This window comes from Chrysochloris asiatica, unplaced genomic scaffold (assembly GCF_000296735.1).
Source record: "Chrysochloris asiatica unplaced genomic scaffold, ChrAsi1.0 scaffold00089, whole genome shotgun sequence".
NCBI lineage: Eukaryota > Metazoa > Chordata > Mammalia > Afrosoricida > Chrysochloridae > Chrysochloris > Chrysochloris asiatica.
This window is the reverse complement of record NW_006408607.1, coordinates 7,689,203-7,709,120: the sequence shown is the minus strand read 5'-3', so window position 1 is coordinate 7,709,120 and position 19,918 is coordinate 7,689,203. Positions and strand designations below refer to the sequence as shown.

General features: G+C 42.3%; 1 protein-coding gene across 1 annotated transcript; it reads left to right on the top strand.

Annotated features, from left to right (window-relative positions):
- The first annotated feature begins 1,820 nt into the window (after window positions 1-1,820).
- Window positions 1,821-12,237, top strand: CCKAR (cholecystokinin A receptor). Its single transcript, XM_006866307.1, has 5 exons — window positions 1,821-1,985; window positions 2,679-2,930; window positions 8,098-8,359; window positions 10,561-10,688; window positions 11,669-12,237. Exons 1-5 carry the CDS (start codon window positions 1,874-1,876, stop codon window positions 12,202-12,204), a joined length of 1,290 nt encoding a protein of 429 aa, XP_006866369.1. The 5' UTR covers window positions 1,821-1,873; the 3' UTR covers window positions 12,205-12,237.
- Window positions 12,238-19,918: the final 7,681 nt, after the last annotated feature.

The following is a 19,918-nucleotide window of genomic DNA, read 5'->3' as shown; positions in this document are numbered from 1 at the left end:
TGTTTGGTAAGGGGGAGGGTCAGAGAAAAAGAGGAAGACCCCCAGCGAGATGGATTGGCAATATGGCAGCAGCAATGAGCTCAAGTGTGGCAACAAATTGTGAGGTTGGCTCAGGACTGGGTAGTGTTTTGTTCTGTTGTGCAGAGGGTCGCTATGAGTAGGAACCAACTCGACCACACTTATCAACTGTCAACAAGATGATAGTCGTGGTACAGCAGCACTGGGGAATTAAGCCTCTCTGCATCACATCTCCCTCTTTACCCTTTCCTGATGCTTATCACTATCGGAAATGGTTTTGCTCATTATCTGCTTCCAGGCCTACTGGCTTTCTCCAAGGCCCTCCTTCCTGCACCGGCTTCGTGGCAGAATGGACTCAGCCTGTTTGTTCATTTTTGTATCTCCCATGCCTAGCAAAGTGCCTGAGCTAAAGAAAGGTCCTGGGCTGTTGTGGTTTCTGAGGAGCAGCTGGTGGGTTTGAACTGCCGACCTTGCAGTTCAAACCCACCTTGAGGTCCAGTGCATTATTTCACAGCACCACACTAGCACTGCCAAATGAGTACATGGGTGAATAAAGGAATGAAAGAAAAAGCTTACTTTCTTACAGCAATGACCTAGGAATCCCTATTCAAAAATAACCCCCTCTTCCTGGTTAACAAAGGCAGAGACCAGAGGAATAACAGTGTGGTTGGGAGCAACCAGCAGCCAGCAGTTATACCCACACAGGCTACCGGGCACGGTTCCAGAGCTAAAAGGCACTAATTGCTTTTATATAAGGAGGTAGAAACAAGCCCCTCAGTGTCCTTCCATCCTGACAGGCTGCATTATCATATCTGTTACTGTGTTGGTTGTTCCTGTCTCACACAGCCAGTGTGGGCTTTACTCTGGATACAACAGGGATGGTGACAGCTACCTATACAGGAAGGAGAGGTAGTATGGAAGTGTGTGTTTGCATGTGTGTGCATTCATGCATGTATACATGTATGTCCCTGTTTGTACATGAATGTGTGTATCTATATGTATAGCATATGTGTGCAAATGTTTGTGTGTGTCTCTGTATGGGTCCATGTGTCTCCATGTGTACACATGTGTATATCTCTATGTGTGCTCATGTGTTGTGTGTAATGTGTGTCCCGTGAGTACCTATGTGTGTTCATCCACATGTGTGCACATATATGTATCAACTGTGTGTCCCTGCATTGTATATGTGTACATGTGTGTCCCTGTGAGTGACCATGTGTGTTCGTCTGCATGGGTATGCATATATGTATCGACTGTGTTCTCCTGGATTGTGTGTGTACATGTGTGTGCCTGTGAGTCTCATGTTTGTTCATCCACATTTGTGCATATATATGTATCCACTGTGTGCCCACATTGTGCGTGTACATGTGTGTTCCTGTGAGCATCCATGTGTTTTCATCCACATGTGTGCATATATGTGTGTCCACTGTGTGCCACTGCACTGTGTATGTGTACATGTGTGTCTGTGTGTGTTCATTCACACATGTGTTGCCATGGACCTGTGTGTGCATGTGTGTCAAAGCAGGTACACACTGGAAAGGGTTAACTTGCAGTCTGGCTGTCTGAGCTCAGGGCCTCAAGACTGGCCCAGGAAGGGAGGGACTGACCTGGAAGGTGGCGTGGGCTTGGCTTGCTATTAGCTGCCTCTCCCACGACAGGAGTGCCAATGCCTGCCCAGCTAGCTGGTGCCTGGTGAGCTGAAGGCACCCATAGGAATGGCTGTCAGAGCCCACACCTGGAAATCGTTCTGCCTCTGCCCCTCCACAGCAGGTTCCACCGGGGAGCATCTGGGACCGTTGGAGGAATAAAGCCCAGCGTGAGCTCGTCAGCACTTGGTGGGAAGCTGCGGAAAAGGATGGACGTGCTCGACAGTCTCCTTATGAACGGAAGCAACATTGCCCCTCTCTGCGAACTCGGGCTCGAAAATGAGACGTTGTTCTGCTTGAATCGGCCCCATGCTTCCAAAGGTAGGTGTCAATGACTGATATTTTAATTCAGAAAACTATGAAGTAGAGGGAGAAATCAGCAAAGACAGGCTGATCAAGAAAATAGAACAAAGTTATGGCAAAAAACAAGACTGGAGAAAGTTATGGATTCAGAAGTTTAGATAAGAGATCAAAAGGCAGAGTAAGCCAGATAGTCCTATTGTCCTCCATGGCAGGGGGGCAATGAATCTATAGAACTTGGGGGAACAAAGGCAGTGGGTTGTGGCTCTGAAGTGTAGCAGAAGGCAATGCAAGTGTCAAAGCTGGACGTTACAAGCACGACAGAAAAGGTTCTGTCACAACCCAGCAGGTGCCTTTTCTTGGGGGAAACCTGGCATGAAGAAGTGACTAGAGCGAAATACTGTTCTGCAACTAGGAAAGACAGTGATCCCCTTTCACTTGGGAAGCTTTGTTTTTAAGAAAAAAGTAGTTCCCAAGTAATCCTTTAGCAAACCCATCTTTCAGAGGCGACAAAATCAATCTGTGCTTTCCAGCACAGACAGACTTGGGCTCAATGATAAACGTCTGGAAAAAATAAATAAAGGAAGAAAGAAATAAAAATAACAAGGGTGGCGGTGGTGGTAGAAATGAACAACAAATAACTGGATGCTAAGGTTTTTACATTTTTGCTCTCATAAGCCTTCCGTCTGCCTCATCCCCGGTTCCTCTTTATAGAGTGGCAGCCCGCTGTGCAGATCCTCTTGTATTCCTTGATATTCCTGCTCAGCGTGCTGGGAAACACGCTGGTCATCACGGTGCTGATCCGGAACCAGAGAATGAGGACTGTCACCAACATCTTCCTGCTCTCCCTGGCTGTCAGCGACCTCATGCTCTGCCTCTTCTGCATGCCGTTCAACCTCATCCCCAATCTACTCAAAGATTTCATCTTTGGCAGTGCTGTCTGCAAGACCACCACCTACTTCATGGGTAAGTGGCTGCCAGGGACTATTTCCAGAGCTCACCCTGGGCCCCACTCAGGTCTCAAATCTTCCCAAGCCCCTGACGGCAGTGCCCAAACCCTGAGCCCTTGGTGGTGTGGGACCATGTGCAAGGATGGAGATGCTGGCGTTTTGTCAGGTTAGTCTTCACACTATTCAGAAGCCCACTCTTGCTTTCCACAGCACCGTAGATGAACCTTGAAAACATCATGCTGAGTGAAATAAGTCAGCCCCCAAAATACAAGCACTGTATGTTCTCACTTAGATACAATAAGCAGTTATATAGAAACCAGAGTATGAGTGGCTACCTCGAGTGGTGGGAAGGGGGAGTTTGGGCCTAGAAGGCATTGTTTTTGTTCTTAGGTGCTGTTGAGTTGGTTTGGATTCACACAGACTCTATGTACAACAGATGAAAGACAAGAGTTTATGTTAATGGTGGTAGAATCACCTGGGAAAAGGATAGTGAGAATGGTTAAAATGACATGAAGAATTCAATGAAGGTCATTGAATTATCCATGTACAGATGGTTGAACCGGGGAATGTTTGGTTGTCTATATTTTTACCAATTTAAAGAAAAAGTCCATTTCTAACTGTGAAATAAGTTGGTGTGAAAACACAGAAGACGTTTGCTTTGCTTGCCTTTTGTTTAAAACAGGGGTGTTGTTATTAAGCGCCGTTGAATTGGTTCCGACACATAGCGACCCTGTATGGGATTTCCGATGAGTGTCTGGTGAGTTTGAACTGCCGACTTTGCAGTTCAAACCGACCTTGAAATTGAGTGCTTATCCTATGGTGCCAGTAGGGAAGCTTTTTTTCTGCCAACATTTATAGCATCATTCGCAGGCCATACAAAACTATCAACTTAAAAATCATCCTGTTATATTTGATCAAACATTTAATTAACTCAATTAAGAACAATAAGCGAATGTGATGGGAGTCCTGGTGTGGCGCTGTGGGCTAATGTGTTAGACTGCAAAGTCATTTGAACTGCAAGGTCGGTGGTTCAAGCTCACCAGCTGCTCCTTGGAAACCCTATACAGGGTTGTTATGAGTCGGAATCGATTTGACGGCACTTAACAACAACAATGTGATGGCTGGAACTGCAGTTGACTTGGCAGGGCCAGACCAAATCATTTCATGGGCCTTAGATGGCTCACAGGCCATATGCTCCCCACTCCTCATTTAAAAGTTAGAGGGACACAAGCATCTCTAACCCTTTCTGGAACTCATTGACAGTATCCTCATCTCTACTTGAGTCATGGCTTTTGGGGTGATGGGGTGGCAGAGGGCTGATTACTGGTGTTGCTCTTGTTTACTAGGAACACGGGTTATTTGAAAATCTGTTGGATCACAATTCTAGGGTCCCTTCTCAGGATTCACTTTCCAGGTTGTTCTTCCAAGGTCTTTGAGCATCTCAGGCAGAGTGAAGAGGTCTCTGGCCCGGAGGAGAGGTTACACATGTCAGCCAATCAAGGAGCTGGTCTTGATTAGCTGAGATGTGTCCCTGTCTGCCTGTGCTCATCAATATGATGGTAATCATAAGACTCATAAGAGCTAATATTATTTAGTACTTGTCGTGCACCGGATATTGTACTAAGTGTTTTTACCCCATTATCTTATCTTATTTTTATTCTCAACTACCTGTCATGACCCCAAAGTGTGTGTCATCTTGGCTGGGCCATGCTTCCCGGTGGTTTGGAAGTTATATAATGACGTCTTTTGGTAGTTATGTAATGATGTGGTCATCCCCATGGTGTGACCAGCCAATCATTTGTAAGGGGATTAGGGTGGACTACAACACCCTTACTCACTCAGGCCACAGTCCTGATCCAGTGTTAGGGGAGTTTCCCTGGCCTGCCTCACCTTTTATCTTACAAGAGATGAAAGGAAAGTGAAGCAAGCAGAGAGGGAGGGGCCTTAGGACTATTCATAAAGAAGAGCCAGCAGTGAACCCAGGGTTCCTGTGCCGAGAACCTCCTAGAGGCAGGGGAAAATTGACTCCAAGACACAAGGAGATCTCCAAGGAATGTCAGACCCCAGATGTTGAAAGGAGACAAGGAACTTTCCCTAAAGCCAACAAGAAGTCTTCCCCTAGAATTTGATTTCTAACCATCTAAACTGTGGTGTGGCGCTGCAGGATAATGCACTGGACCACAAGGGCAGTTTGAACTGCAAGGTCGGCAGTTCAAATTCACCTGTCGCTCCTCAGAAACCCTATAAAGGGTCGCTATAGGTCGGAACTCACTCGGCAGCACTTAACAACAAAACACTGTGTGGGAATAAGTTTTTGTTAAGTCATCCACTTGTGATATTTTTGTTACAGCAGCACTGCCCACCCTATGAAGTAAATGAAGGTCTGTTTCCAGTCTCACAGAGTAACATGCCCAAGGATTCTCAGTGGTACATCAAACCAGACTCTGAACGCAGTTCTCTTCCCTCCACTTCCCAATGGGAGTACGCTCCCTCAGTTTACCCACTGCTGTGGTTCTCCTGAGGCTGAACAGAAATAGGTTTCTTGGTTCCCTCTGTCCATCAAATGGCCGTGTCCCTTGACCATTTTGAGAAGTAGTTGGGAGGTGGGAAAAGAGAAGTTCTTTTTGTTAAGACTCAAACTTTGCAAAATATACAAAATCAAGTTGGACTAGGGCAGTCTTCTGTGATGCCTTTATTTTTCCCAGTCGTGGAAGCAGGTGCCAGTACTGACAAAATGATGATGAATTACTGACCCAAGGGCTCGGGACAAATAACCAGAACATGTCAGTGTGTGCCTCCATCCTCTGAAAATAGAAAAGGACTTACAAGTGACGAGCATCTCTGTTAAATCATACCACAATAGTAACAAGTAGCATTGCACAGTGCATTATAACGTTAAGGCACTTCCAGACATATCTTCCGGGGCTCTTATCTAAGAACCCTAACCAGGACACATGAAAGGGGATTTCAACCCGTTTCTTGGTGGTCGCATGCTTTTATAAATGGACTTTTATAAATGGACTCAACATCACAGGATTATTCACTTTAAAATAGTTAATTGTATGGAATATGAATTTCACCTCAATTTTTAAAAATGATTTTAAAGAACCAAAAAGAAAAGCAGGATCATCCTGAAAGTCCTTGCAGTGCAATCATGATTTTATTGGATTTCTAAATACAGCTATTTAGCTTCTTCCCTCAATTTTGTGGTCTTCTCAATACATTAAAAAATTGTTGTTTTGTTATGTGCCGTCAAGTTGATTCTGACTCATAGATGCCCTGCACAGGATTTCCAGGGGGCAGCTGGTGGGTTTGAACTGCCAACCCTGTGGTTCCCAGCCCAGGGCTTATCGTACAGCACCATACCAGGAGTCCTCTCAAAACTATTACTATCAGCTAAACTCCTATCATTTGGCAAAATAAAAAAAGTGTATTTTCCTCATAGGGGTTTATAGTTACAGTGGACCTATTATGCAGGTTTGACTCCGTGAGGAGATTTAGGTTACCTTTGGTCTCTAACCTAAATGCCATTGCTTCCTGAGGGTAAAGTCCAGTAAGATGAAGAGACTCTTGCCCCGGCTATTGCAGTTCTACTTAACGGTTTGGGAGTCATATACTCCTTTTAAACTTTTTTTAAAAGCTATGGAGAGTCTCCCTAGATAAAAGGACATTTCCACTCATAGTTTCAGAAGATTTATCCCAGTATTGCGCTGTAGGATAAGCACTGGACTGCAAGGTCGGTTTGAACCACAGGTCGGCAGTTCAAATTCACCAGTTGCTCCTTGGAAACCTTAGATGAGGTCGCTATGGGTAGGAACCTACTCAACAGCAATGAACAACAGTTGACAACAACAAACACAGTGAGAATCTAAGGGTCCCAGGTTAAGAAGCTCTGCTCCCAAATATCCTTTCCTGTTGTTAGAGGTCATCAAGTCAGCTCTGCCTCACAGGAACTTTATGTACAATGGAAGGAATTGTTGCTCGGTCAAGTCTTATGCCAGTTTCACAACCATTGCTATGCTGAGACTTAGCCAATGTGTGGCTAAAGAAATTGTGGTAACAGATAATCAGTAGAAGAAGAAGAGTAGATGAGTTTAAGGGAATTTCAAAGTGATAAAGATACTTATACACACAGGACAAAAAATAAGAAAACTTCAACTTTGTTTACTGCTATTTTTGTTGTTAAGTGTTGTCAAGTCAGTTTCAATTCCTAGCAATCCTGAATAGGGTTCCCAAGGAGCATCTGGTGGGTTTGAACTGCCAACCTTATGGTTAGCGTTCCAGAGTTTATCCTACAGCCCCACACCAGGACTGTGTAAGTAAATCTCTTAAAATGAGGTTTACTCACTGTCTTCCCCATCATAGCAATAATCCAAGCTCACTCTACAAAATACAGAAAAGGGAAAAGAATACAAAGACAGGGCCTCGTGCCTTCATGCAGAGAAATCTTTACTGTCAATATGGGGTGCTTCTTCTTTCTCTTTCCGTACTATGGATTTCAAAATCAAACAAACCAAAGTACATTTTAGAATTTGGAGTTTTTCAATCTTAACAACACTATGAGCCACAAAGTTGGCAGTTCAAACCCACCACCTGTTCCTCAGAAGCCCTATACAGGGTTGCTATGAGTCAGAACTGACTCGACAACACTTAACAACAACAGCAGTCTGTACTAGAAATTTTCAGAAAGACTCTTAATGCCTACAGCTCAGATCCCAGTGAGCTTTCAAGATTACAGAGCCCTTTTCGAATCTAGGATTTTTAAGGTCAACTTAACTACGCAGACTGTGTTAAAAATTAGAGCTTTTCCCAAAACCACTTCTACGGGAGAAGAACCTATGTCCTCCCCTTGATAATTAATTAATGAGCATCTTCTGCCTAAACAAGGAGTAAGATTGAGATTGAAGCTCAAAAAACTCTTATCTAAAAATTGGCAATGAGGTCGATTTGTAAATGTGTTGTTTTAAATGCTTTAAATTCATTTTGGAACACAGCTGGAAATAAATCTGGTTGTTTTTTTTAAAAAAACAAAACAAAACAAGATCCATATGCTATAGATTTCTTTACCCTCGGAGAGTTTTCCTTTGATACCAAACCTGTGCAATCAGTCATGTTTAAGCTGGTGTGCAAATAAGCATTGGATTTCAGAGCCAACGTAACTGACTTCTTTGTTCCTTTCACAGGCACCTCTGTGAGTGTATCTACTTTTAATCTGGTTGCCATATCTCTTGAGAGATACGGTGCGATTTGCAAACCCTTGCAGTCCCGGGTTTGGCAGACAAAGTCCCATGCGCTGAAAGTGATTGCTGCTACCTGGTGCCTCTCCTTTACCATCATGACTCCGTACCCAATTTATAGCAACTTGGTGCCTTTTACCAAAAATAACAACCAGACAGCCAATATGTGCCGCTTTCTGCTGCCAAATGATGTTATTCAGCAGTCCTGGTAAGGTTGCAGAGTGGTTTGTTGTTGGTTTTAAAGATATAGCTACATATACACATGTATAGGTATAATGTGATATCAGTTTGCAGTATTATGACACGGTAGAATGTATTCCCCAGGGTGGCTCTGGAATCAGCTTTGAGGAGACTTTTTGAGGCAGGGTTGGTGTAACCTCTTTCTAGGATAATAGTCATAGCAAACGTAGAGAGCCCCACTCTAAATGCCACACATATGACAGCCACTCATTTAAACGTCTCAAAACCCTACGCGGTGAGAACTAGTTGCAATGGAGTCGACTCTGATTCACGGAGAGCCCATGGGTAGCAGAACTGGATTGGGCTCCTTAGGGTTTTCAATGGGGCTAGGTTTTCACAAGCAGGTGGCCAGACCTTTTTCCCAAAGCACTTCAGGGTGGACCCAAATCTCCTACCTTTTGGTTAGCAGCTGAGCATATGCACCATTTGCGTCACCCATGTACAGCTAGTATCTTCATTTTACAGATGAAGAAACTGAGCTCTGGAGAAGTTAAGTAAGTTGCCCAAGGTTGTACATCTCATCTAAGCAGCAGAATCTCTTAACCACTCTGGTCAAATGGTGTGTGGGACTAGATGACTTGGAGAGCTACAGTTTTCTAAAGAACTGGCAATGGGACCAGTTAATCTAAAAGCCACATGGGTTTCTAAGGACTGTAGTCATTGTACTCGCATGGGGCACTTTACCAGAAATAAAAAAGCAAGGGTCTGGTACCCACTCTTTTGCTGACTAGCTAGGTGATCTTGGGTGAGTTCACATCACCTCTCTGATCTTTAGGTTCTTTTATCTAGATATAAAAAAAGAAGAATAACTCTACCTCACTGGGCAGCTAACAGCATGCATAAGAAAATGTCATTAAATAACTTAAAAAGGTTATACAACTGCAGGGTATTAGGTTTACTAATTCCAAAGATGTTTTAGAAGCACAGAGCAAGATATTCATAAATGGCTAAAAACTCAGATAATTTCGGCTTTCTCTGCCTTGTTCCTTTCATTTCAACCAAGGAACACACACATAAAAAGAATTATATATTGCATAGGAGAGGGACATTTTCCATGACTTGAAAAGGAATCTTATCAAAACATGTCCAATTGAAATGAGAAATGGCCCAGCCACTGTAAGTGTCTGACAAGTTTATGGCCTAATCCTGCAACCTAACACATGCCAGACTGCTAAAGTGATTTGGAGGCTAGACTCATAAAGGAGGAACCTGCGATCTTTCAGGACTCAGACATGTTTACAGAAGGCATAGCTCTGCCCTTTGAGGCACTATAGATGTGTATGCCACTGTGCTTACTTCATGGGTTATGGGGAATGGAGACCTCTGAGAACATCTGAACTCTTCTCATGGGCCCCCAGGAACTGCCAGAAACAGTAAGAATGCAATATTTTACAAAACTAAGGAAGTTCCCATCATCCCTACCAAAGCATTTGACTACTCTGCTGTTCTAAAGTTAACAATGGTATGTTCTGGAACCAATACTACTTGGCTTGGACTCCCAAACCTCAGCTATATATGCTAGCTGCATGACTTTGGAAAAGTTATTTAAACTCTTTGGCGCTCAGTTTCCCCATCTATAAAGTAGGTAATATGATCATAACCAACAAAACCAAACAAAACCAGCCAATTCTGACTTATAGCAAACCTGTGCAGAGTTTCCAAGGCTGAATGTCTTTACTGGAGCTGAAAACCTCATCTTTTTCTCTGCAGAGAAACTGGTGAATTTGAAGCTGCTGACCTTGCAGTTAGAAGTCCACTGCTTATCTTAAAGTGCCATATAGTATGGGAATTAAACAAACTAATGTAGAGAAAATACTTACCCTGCTGTAGTGCAAATATAAGAAGTCCTAGATGAATGCAAGCTTTTGCAATTTTTAGTATTTTGACTTGATCCACATGCAGACCACCAGACTTAATCTTTGTTGTTGTTAGGTGCTGTTGAGTTGGTTCAAACACATAGGGGTGCATAAGAAACACTATATGAAAGGAAGAAAAGTAGTGAGATACTTCCAGTTGTTGAACCTCTAGACATGGAATGTCCCAAAATATTAGGTATTAGTAAATAATGTATTTGTGCAGATCAGTTAAGGAAGAGCACCAATCATCCTTTCCCATTGGAATTTGAAAGACTGAAGTTGCTGGTTATTGAATTGTTTTGTATTTTACTAGGCAAACATTCCTGTTGCTCGTCCTCTTTCTTATTCCTGGAATTGTGATGATGGTGGCCTATGGATTAATCTCTTTGGAACTCTACCAAGGAATAAAATTTGATGTTAGCCAGAAGAAATCTGCTAAAGGTAACTATCTTTCGATTGTAAGCTTCTACCCAAAGCAGTTTCTAGAACTTAAATAAATATACCCATCATACACAGTACGTTAGAGATTTTTAAATATTCTTGTAAGACTCTGTTACATAAGGTACAGTTATGAGTCTCAACATCTGTATTTCCTCCTCTACAAAATGGGAAAATCATTCCTCTTAAAAGGATGCTGAGTGGAATAGAAATGAGAAAATATACACACACAGTATAAGCCGAAGGTCCATGTGTCCCCGGCTTTCTGTAATGTTGTATTCAAATCCAAACCCTTCAGCAAATGAAAGCTAATTGTAATTCTGGTCTTGTGTCTTTTCAAAGATATCCAAAGAGATTTTATGAGAGTGCTATATAAAAATGGAATTTTCCCATACACCTTTTGAAGCCCCCTTGTATTTAAAACCTAGTTTATTTTTAATACAGCCTAGTTGGGTTTTTTAAATCAACTCTGCCTCCATCTCTACCCCTTCTTTCTCACCACCTCCTTCCTTTCCCATTCATTACAATGCACTAGTCACTAACACTTAGCCCAACACGTTTGTCAGCATAACTTTCCCCCTCAGCATCCCATGCCCTTGTTCCTCTCTTTACTGTGTAGATAATTTAATCTCTCTAGCTTCTCTTATTTTTGTTAAGTATCTAGATTTCCCCCAATAAAAGTAATCTACAGATTGACCAAGTAAACTTTTATGTGTGGACCGGAATAAGAAAGGAATAGAGTATGAACACTCACTAGTTCTCTTGATCCCTGTCATCTACATGGATAGACATAAATTTTTGTTTCTGAAAAATAGCTTTCTATTTGAGGGAAAAGACTAGCAACAGATCAGTTCTTCCCAAGTCAATGTAGGTCCAAGGTTGCCTGGCCTGTTCTCAGTTTAGGTTCTCCTAATGAAGTGGGAAAGGGGTTCCTCGGACACGACCTAGCCCCCTAAATAAGTGTGATGTCATCGCCCACCCAGAAAGGAAACTCAGCTCGGGCAGCAGTGGCCGGTACGAGGACAGCGATGGGTGTTACCTGCGGACGTCCAAGCACCCCAGGAGGCTGGAGCTGCAGCAACTATCCACCCGCAGCAGCAGCAGCAGGGTGGGCCGCATCAGGAGCAGCAGCTCCGCAGCCAACCTGATGGCCAAGAAGCGGGTGATCCGCATGCTCATTGTCATCGTGGTCCTCTTCTTTCTATGCTGGATGCCCATTTTCAGCGCCAACGCCTGGCGGGCGTATGACACCGCTTCTGCCGAGCGCCGCCTCTCAGGGGCCCCCATCTCCTTCATCCTCCTGCTGTCCTACACGTCTTCTTGTGTCAACCCTATCATCTACTGCTTCATGAACAAACGCTTCCGCCTCAGCTTCCTGGCCACCTTCCCCTGTTGTCCCAGCCCCGGCCCCGCAGGAGTGAGAGGAGAAGTGGGAGAGGAGGAAGAAGGCAGGACCACCGGGGCCTCACTGTCCAGGTATTCCTACAGCCACATGAGTGCTTCTGCCCCACCCCCGTGAACCACCCTGGGTCCCTCCACTGCACAAGGCAGGAGTGGGGCTGGGGGAGGAAGAGAAGGAGGGAAGCAGTGAAGGAGAAGGGAGGTTTCATTTCCGGATCAAGAAGGGGGCTCCTCTAGGGTAGATCCAGGACTTGGTTTTTAGGCGGGAAATGTTCCGTGGCATTCACCATCAAAAGAAGCTGTCGGTCACAAAGGTCCGGAGTGCTGCTGCAAATATTCCAAACAGAGATATGAGTTTTAGAAGATTCTGGAACATCCAAGGTGGGCGTTCACTCCCCATAGGGAAGCACTTCTGTGCTCTGCTTCTTCTGCTGGTGTTGGACTGTGGCGACTACTCTGTCCCTGGGAACCCACCGTGCTTTCACCAATACACTGTGGTTGCCCACCTTTTTGTGACCACAAAAGGAACCTGAAGTAAAATCTCCACTGGCCATTTTCTGTAGTAAGAGAACAGGAGACCCACTGGATGTTGTCTTCTTGTGGTCAGTCATGGATGGACATTCAGTGACAAAAACAAGGTAAGTCATCATCAGAATAGCAAACAATAGAAACTGAAACTGATAGCTCTAAAAAGAAATTGGAAGAAAATCGAATATTGTCTTAATAGGGAGAATGTTAATTACCAGAAGGAGAAAACAAATACTCTTCCCACTTTAATCATATCTATTGTTGTTGTTGTTACGTGCCGAAGAGTCGGTTCCAACTCATAGCGACCCCGTATAGGGTTTCTGAGGAGCAGCTGGTGAGTTTGAAAAGCCGACCTTTCAGTTCAAACTAACCATGCAGTCCAGCACATTAACCTGCAACATCATACCAGGAGATTTATATATATATATATATATATATATTGCTTAATTCCTCTTTTATATGATGATCTTAAACCCTGTGGTTTCTGTGCCTCAATTTAATTGCTTGTACTCATGTGACACTTCTTTCTTATGCAGAAAGACCTGCAGTTAAAAAGGGAAGGTGCAAGTTATATATATATATACATACCTGGGTAAGAGTGGAAATATGGATAGTTAAGCCCAGAATAAAAACTGGCAAACTTGGATGCAGTCAATAAATAGTGTTCGAATGTCAAAGTTGACTATGCCTTTATATAGAATCTATGTATTTGCGATTCATTGTATTAATTGTACATGTGTAAACCAAATACACAAGTATGTTCTTTATGTCTTTGATGTATCAAAAAATAACCAAGAATAGTTCATGGATATTGGAATTCAGCAAGTTGTATCTTTTTTTGATTCCTTCACAAAAGTTGGTGTTGTGTTACAAATGAGTATCGAAATCTCTCTAATTTTGAAATTTCTATTTTAAATTGGATGGTGGTGGTGGTAGTGTTAAGAGTCAGTTCCGACCCATAGTAACCCTGTATAGTTGTTTCCAAGGAGCAGCTAATGAGCTTGAACCTTCAACCTTGTGATTCAAACTCGCTTTGCAGTCCAGTACATTAGCCCACAGCGCTACATATGTAGATTCCAGAAGTGCATTTATGGACAAATACTCATCAGCCTGGTCTACCAGCATAGCTGTCTTTTGTTTAGAGCACCATTATCTTATTTGTTTAAATAAATTAACATGAACATGTTTTAAGGAAACAAATTTACATGCTACTTTAGGAAGGAAAAGAGAGAGGAAGAGGAGGAGAAAGGAAGGGAAAAAAAAACCAGTGTTCAACCTAACCTTTCATACCCCCAGGCATCTGAGAAATGAGCTTTTCTTTTTCTCGCTTTCAGTAAACTGTGATTGTCCATTAACTCATGCCAGGCACTCTGCATGGAACACAAGAGCCAGTGATTCTAATTGTTGGGGGGTGGGGGGACTTTTGTGGGGGAAAGGTTAGAGAGTGGCAAGTACTTATAATAAATAGGGGAAGGGATGTTTATTCTAATATGGTAGGCATGTCACCATTTTGTTTTTCAGGGGGGGGAGAATGGTCATGTGCTAACTGAGAAGAAATGATTCAAAGTCTGACTGTTCAATATAAAGACCTTCCAAACTAGATGTCAGTTTTTCTGTTGCACATTGACAACCCTACTTATCAATCATTTTTAAAGATTGTAAAATTATAAACCAGATACCCCAGATACAGAAATACCTATTCACTGAATTTGTCGGAAGGTGTTTCACAAAATGTACTTAACAGCTTTTTTCTTCTTTAAAACAAAAATCATAAGTACATTTTGTGAAACTTTAGTAATCTGTGTTCTACTATTGGAAATGGTACTACCATCAGGTTGATATTGCTCTTTAAAAAAAGAAGAAGAAGAAGAAAGAACATTAAGTTATTATAAATACTCTGTCGAGTCAACTGTTTTTATTTCGTGCTAATTTGGATTTGAAATGAAGTGGCATATGGAATCAAGAATGGAAAGTAAATTCATCAAGTTTCTGGTCTTCTTTCTCATGTTTCCTGGTAGGTCCCATTCATCACCAGAATGGTGACATAGAACTTCAGCACTGGAATGGAGAGTCTTTCATTAAACCCTGTGCCTAGTTGTCATGGCAATCTCTCATAACAATCTTGTATCCGTTAATACCAGTGCCTGTGTGTATATGGCTTGGCTACACATGTGTTGTATACTTAATCATTGTCCTCTCCAGGAAACAAATGTCATCTTCAGGAAACAAGTGACAATTGCTGTTGAATCTCCATTGTGTTTCCTTTTAGTATTTTTTCCAATATTCGGCACACTGTAGGTACTCAATAAATGTTGTGAATTACTTCTGCTATGCTGTCTTGGCTTTTTTTGGGGGTGGGGCTCTCTTTCTGGTCACAGCAATGATTCTCAGTAGTGAAGTCACATTCTTGGAGGAGAGTAATGGTATCAGAATGTCTAGGGTTTGGGGCTTTTATTCCTACTCAGACTCACTGGTGGTTAACTTACTCAGCTGGTAACCTAAAAATTGGCGGTTCACAGGTGGAGACCTGATTGGCCAGCAGTGTGGCAAGACCTGGGGACTCTTGGGCCCAGAGTCAGGGACATAGCCACAGAGGACTAGAGTGGAAAGTGAAGTGTCCAGCTAATAAGAGAGGGCATATGCACAAGAACACCCACACTTGCAGATAATACCCACTTGACCTGGCTTCAGTAAATGGATGATCAGAGGTCAACCAAAAGAAGAAAGAAGAGGGGAAAAAGAGTAATCTGATACAATTTGATGAACTTGACCTACACCTATGGATGTAGTAGCTCAAAAGATAAAACAAATCTTTACAGCAAGGATCATTCCCACCCCCTCCACACAGAGTAGACAGGGATGGGCAACTTGGGCATTGGCTACCCAAAAAAGGGGGGGGAGGGGCTACAAAGGCAAGAAGTGACTGGCTTACAAGCTTTCAAGAGGGAACCTAGATCCAGAGGGCATGAAGAAAGGTAGAATCTCCACTGAGTAGTATCCAATCTGTCTAGGCAGGGCTGATGAAATGAAATGCGGATAGGTCTCTTGTGATACAATAGTGAATATTTGTTATCAGGACTAATTGTGAGGGTTGGAAATGTAAAAGTAGACGTTTTGTAGCAAGGAGAGGAGTGATTAACTTTTTAGTCTAGGAGCAGAGGTCCCTGGGACCATCAAGGGAGAAGAGCAGAGAACGGGACTCTACCCAGAGAAACAGTGATGCCTGAGATGGAGGCAGAGACAATGACATGGAAAGATGGAGCAGTTGGGGACTTTAGACCCAGAGAGGGAGAGGGGCTCTGTGCTGACGACCAGGAAGCAGACTTACAGTGTATACCCTGTGGTTGCTTGATGATGTATGGAGGGGACTATAACCATGACAATGAAACGATATACGATAGGATGAATATAAAACTAATGTTCTCCCATGTAAACTATCCCATAATTCACAATAAAACATTTTTTTAAAATGACATGTTTAGAGAAAAAGACAATAAAAACCAAAAAGACAAAGCGTAAAACCAAAAAAAAAAAAAAAGATTGGCCGTTCAACCAGAGGGAACTCAGAAGAAGGACTTGGTTGATCTACTTCTGAGAAATCAGCCACTCACATACATGCACAATATGGCGTTGCCATGAGTCAGAACTCAACTGCAACACTGTGTTTTGTTTTTTTCCAATTCTCTGTGTATACTTTTCCCAATATGCTGATGTGTGAATGTCCACTGCATGGTTTCCTCCCCTTTCCAGCTCTGGAGGTGGATGGCTGGAATGTAGTCAGGAGTGTTACCAATGGAAGGTGTAACTATAGGCAGTAGGAAGACACAGAGAAAACAGGTTGGAGCCCAGTTACCACCAGCCTGATGGGGCTGTGGGTTCAACATTGGATTGCTAGCCACAAAGTTGATCATTCAAGTCCACCCGCTGCTCCAGGGGAGAAAGATGAGACTTTCTGCTCCGCTAAAGATTTACAGCCTCAGAAACCCTATCAGGGTTGTTATGAGTCGGACTGGACTTAATGTCTACTGCTTAGACTTCACTTTGCCTCTTTCCCGTCCTCATTCCCATTCAGGAGAGCAGAAAAACAAAACACAAAACTGTTTTGAATCACCACATTTCTAGTACCCAATTCACTCGTTGTTGGGTGTCATGGAGTCAGTTGTGACTGATAGTGGAATGATATCACTGAGTAGAACTATCTAATAGGGTTTTCTAGTCTGTGATCTTTATGGGGAGTCCTGATGTGGTGCCGTGGGATAAAGCACTGGACTGCAAGGTCGCTTTGAACCACAAGGTCAGTGGTTCAAACTCACCAGCCGCTCCTTGGAAAGCTTGTACAGGGTCACTATGAGTTGGAACCCACTTGACGGCACTTAACAACTAAAAATAGTCTATATGGGAAGAAATTGTTAAAGCTCTCAGCTGCTAACCAAAAAGTTAATGGTCTGAACCCACCAGCTACTCCATGGGAAAAAAGATGTAGCCGTCTCCTTCCGTAAAAGTTTGCAGCTCTGGAAACCTTTAGGGGTGGGTCTACTCTGCCCTATAGGGTCTCAATAAATTGGAATGGACTCTACAGCAATGAGTCAATCCATCTCCTTAAGGGGTCTTCCTCTTTTTTTGATGACCCTCCACTTTGCCAACCAAGATGTCTTTCTCTAGGGACTGATCCTTCCTGAGAATATGTCCAAATAATAAGCGATAAAGCCTCATCATCCCTACTTCCAAGGAACATTCTGGATGTACTCCTTCCAACACAGATCTGTTGATTCTTTTGGCAGTCCATGGTATTTTCAATACTCTTGGCCAACATCATAATTCAAAAGCATCAATTCTTCTATGGTCTTCTTTACTCATTGTCCAACTTTCACATGTCTGTGAGGCAATTGAAAATACCATGACTTAGGTCAGGCACAAATTAGTCCTCAAATGCTAAAAAGCAAAGATGCCAGTTTGAGGACTAAGGTGGGCTTCTCCTAATGTGTATATACCACTAGTTCTCTGCCAGCTTGTCATACTGGGTGGCTTGCATGTTGCTGTGATGCTGGACACTATGCCACCTGTATTTCAAATGCCAACAGGATCGCCCATGGTGGACAAGTTTCAGCTGAGCTTCTAGAATAAATCAGATTAGGTAGAAGGAGGGAAAGTCTACTTCTGAATGGTTAGCCACTGAAACTGCTATGAATAGCACTGGAACATTGTCAGATATAGTACCAGATGATGAAAACATTATAAATAGAAACATAATAATGCCAGAGATAATACCAGATGATGAGCCGCTCAAATGGGAAGGCACTCAAAATACAACTGAGGGAGAGCTGCCTCCTCAAGGTAGAGTTGACCATGATGACATGAATGGAATAACGCTTGTGGGACCTTCATTTGCTGATGGGGTACAATTCAAAATGAGGAGAAACAGATGCAAACATCGATTAACAGTCAGCACATGTAATGTACAAAGAATGAATCTAGGGAAATTGGAAGCTGTCAAAAGTGAAATGGAATGTATAAAGATCAATATCCTAAGTATTAGTGAGCATAAATGGACCAATATTGGCCATTTTGAATCAGACAATCATATGGTTATGCCAAGAACAACTATTTCAAGATCAATGGTATCACATTCATCATCAAAAATAAGATTTGAAAAATATGGCCTTGAATAGATCTCACCTGAATTTAGAAACCATTTCACATACAAATTTGATGCATTAGATACTTATGACAAAAGACCAGAAGAATTGTGGAATGATATCAAGAATGTCATACAAGGTCATTGTTGTTGTTGTTGTTGTTATGTGCCGTGGAATCGGTTCTGACTCATAGCGACCCTGTACAAGGTTTCTGAGGCTGGAAATCTTTACGGGAGCAGAAAGCCTCATCTTTCTCCCATGGAACAGCTGGTAGTTTTGAACTGCTGACCTTGTGGCTTGCAGACTGATTCGTAACCACTACGCTACCAGAGCTCCTTAAAAGGGCTTTAGGAAGAAAAAAAAGAAGAAAAAAGACCGAAATACATGTCAGAAGAGACTCTGAAACTTGAACCTTTAGCATAGAGAAGCTAAAACAAACAGAAGAAATGAGAAAGAACTGAAAATTTCAAAGGCAGCCCAAGAAGGGAAAGTATTTTAATTAGATGTGTAAAGAAATGGAGTTAGAAAACCAAAAGTGAAGAACATACTCAGCACTTCTCAAGCTAAAGGGACTGAGGAAAAAAATTCAAGCTTTGATTTGCAATATTGAAAGATTCTATGGGAAATTTTCTGAATGATGCAGAAAGCATCAAAAGAAGATGGAAGGAACACAGAGAATCACTGTACCAAAAAGAAACAGCCCATGTTCAACAATTTCAAGAGGTAACATATGATCAAGAACTGATGGTACTAAAGGAAGAGATTCAAACAACACTGAAGGAATTGGAGAAAACCAAGGTTTCAGGAATTGACAGAATACAAATTAAAATCTTTCAACAAATTGTTGCAGCACTCATCTATGCCAAGAAATCTGAATGACAGCTACCTGGCCAATGGATTTGGAAAGATCCATATTTGTGCCCATTCCAAAGAGAGGTGACCAAACAGAATGTGGAAATCATCTAACAATATCATTAATATCACATGCCATGAAACTTTTCTGATGATAATTCAAAAATGGTTGCAACCGTACATTGACAGCGAACTGCTAAAATTTCAAGCCAGATTCAGAAGAGGATGTGGAACAAGGGACATCATTGCTGATGTCAGATGGATCTTGGCTGAAATCAGAGAATATCAGAAAGACATTTACTTGTGCTTTTTTGACTGTGCAAAAGCTTTTGACTGTGTAGATCATGACAAACTATGGATAACATTGCAAAGAATGGGTATTTCAGAGCACTTAATTGTGCTCATGAGTAACATAGACCAAGAGGCTGTTGTTAGAACAGAACAAGGGGATACCGAATAGTTTAAAATCAGGAAAGGCATGTTCAGGGCTATATTCTTTCACCTCACTTACTCAATCTGAATACTGAGCAAATAATCCAAGACACTAGATTATATGATGAAGAATGTGGCATCAGGATTGGAGACAGACTCATTAAAAACCTGTGATATGCAAATGATATAACCTCGCTTGTTGAAAGCAAAGAGGACTTAAATACTTACTGATGAGGATCAAAGACTACAACCTTCAATATGAATTGCACCTCAATTTAAATAAAATAAAATCCTCACAATAGCTAACATGATGATAAATGGCAAAGACATTGAAGTTGTCAAATGCTTCATTTTGTTTGGATCCACAATCAACACCATTCATGT

What these genes read in the sequence shown, in the direction of transcription:
- CCKAR (XM_006866307.1), top strand. Translation starts at nt 1,874, where the DNA reads ATGGACGTGCTCGACAGTCTCCTTATGAACGGAAGCAACATTGCCCCT. An exon ending in GACCACCACCTACTTCATGG is followed by an intron (nt 2,931 to 8,097) that starts GTAAGTGGCTGC and finishes TTCCTTTCACAG; the next exon opens with GCACCTCTGTGAGTGTATCT. An exon ending in GATGTTATTCAGCAGTCCTG is followed by an intron (nt 8,360 to 10,560) that starts GTAAGGTTGCAG and finishes GTATTTTACTAG; the next exon opens with GCAAACATTCCTGTTGCTCG.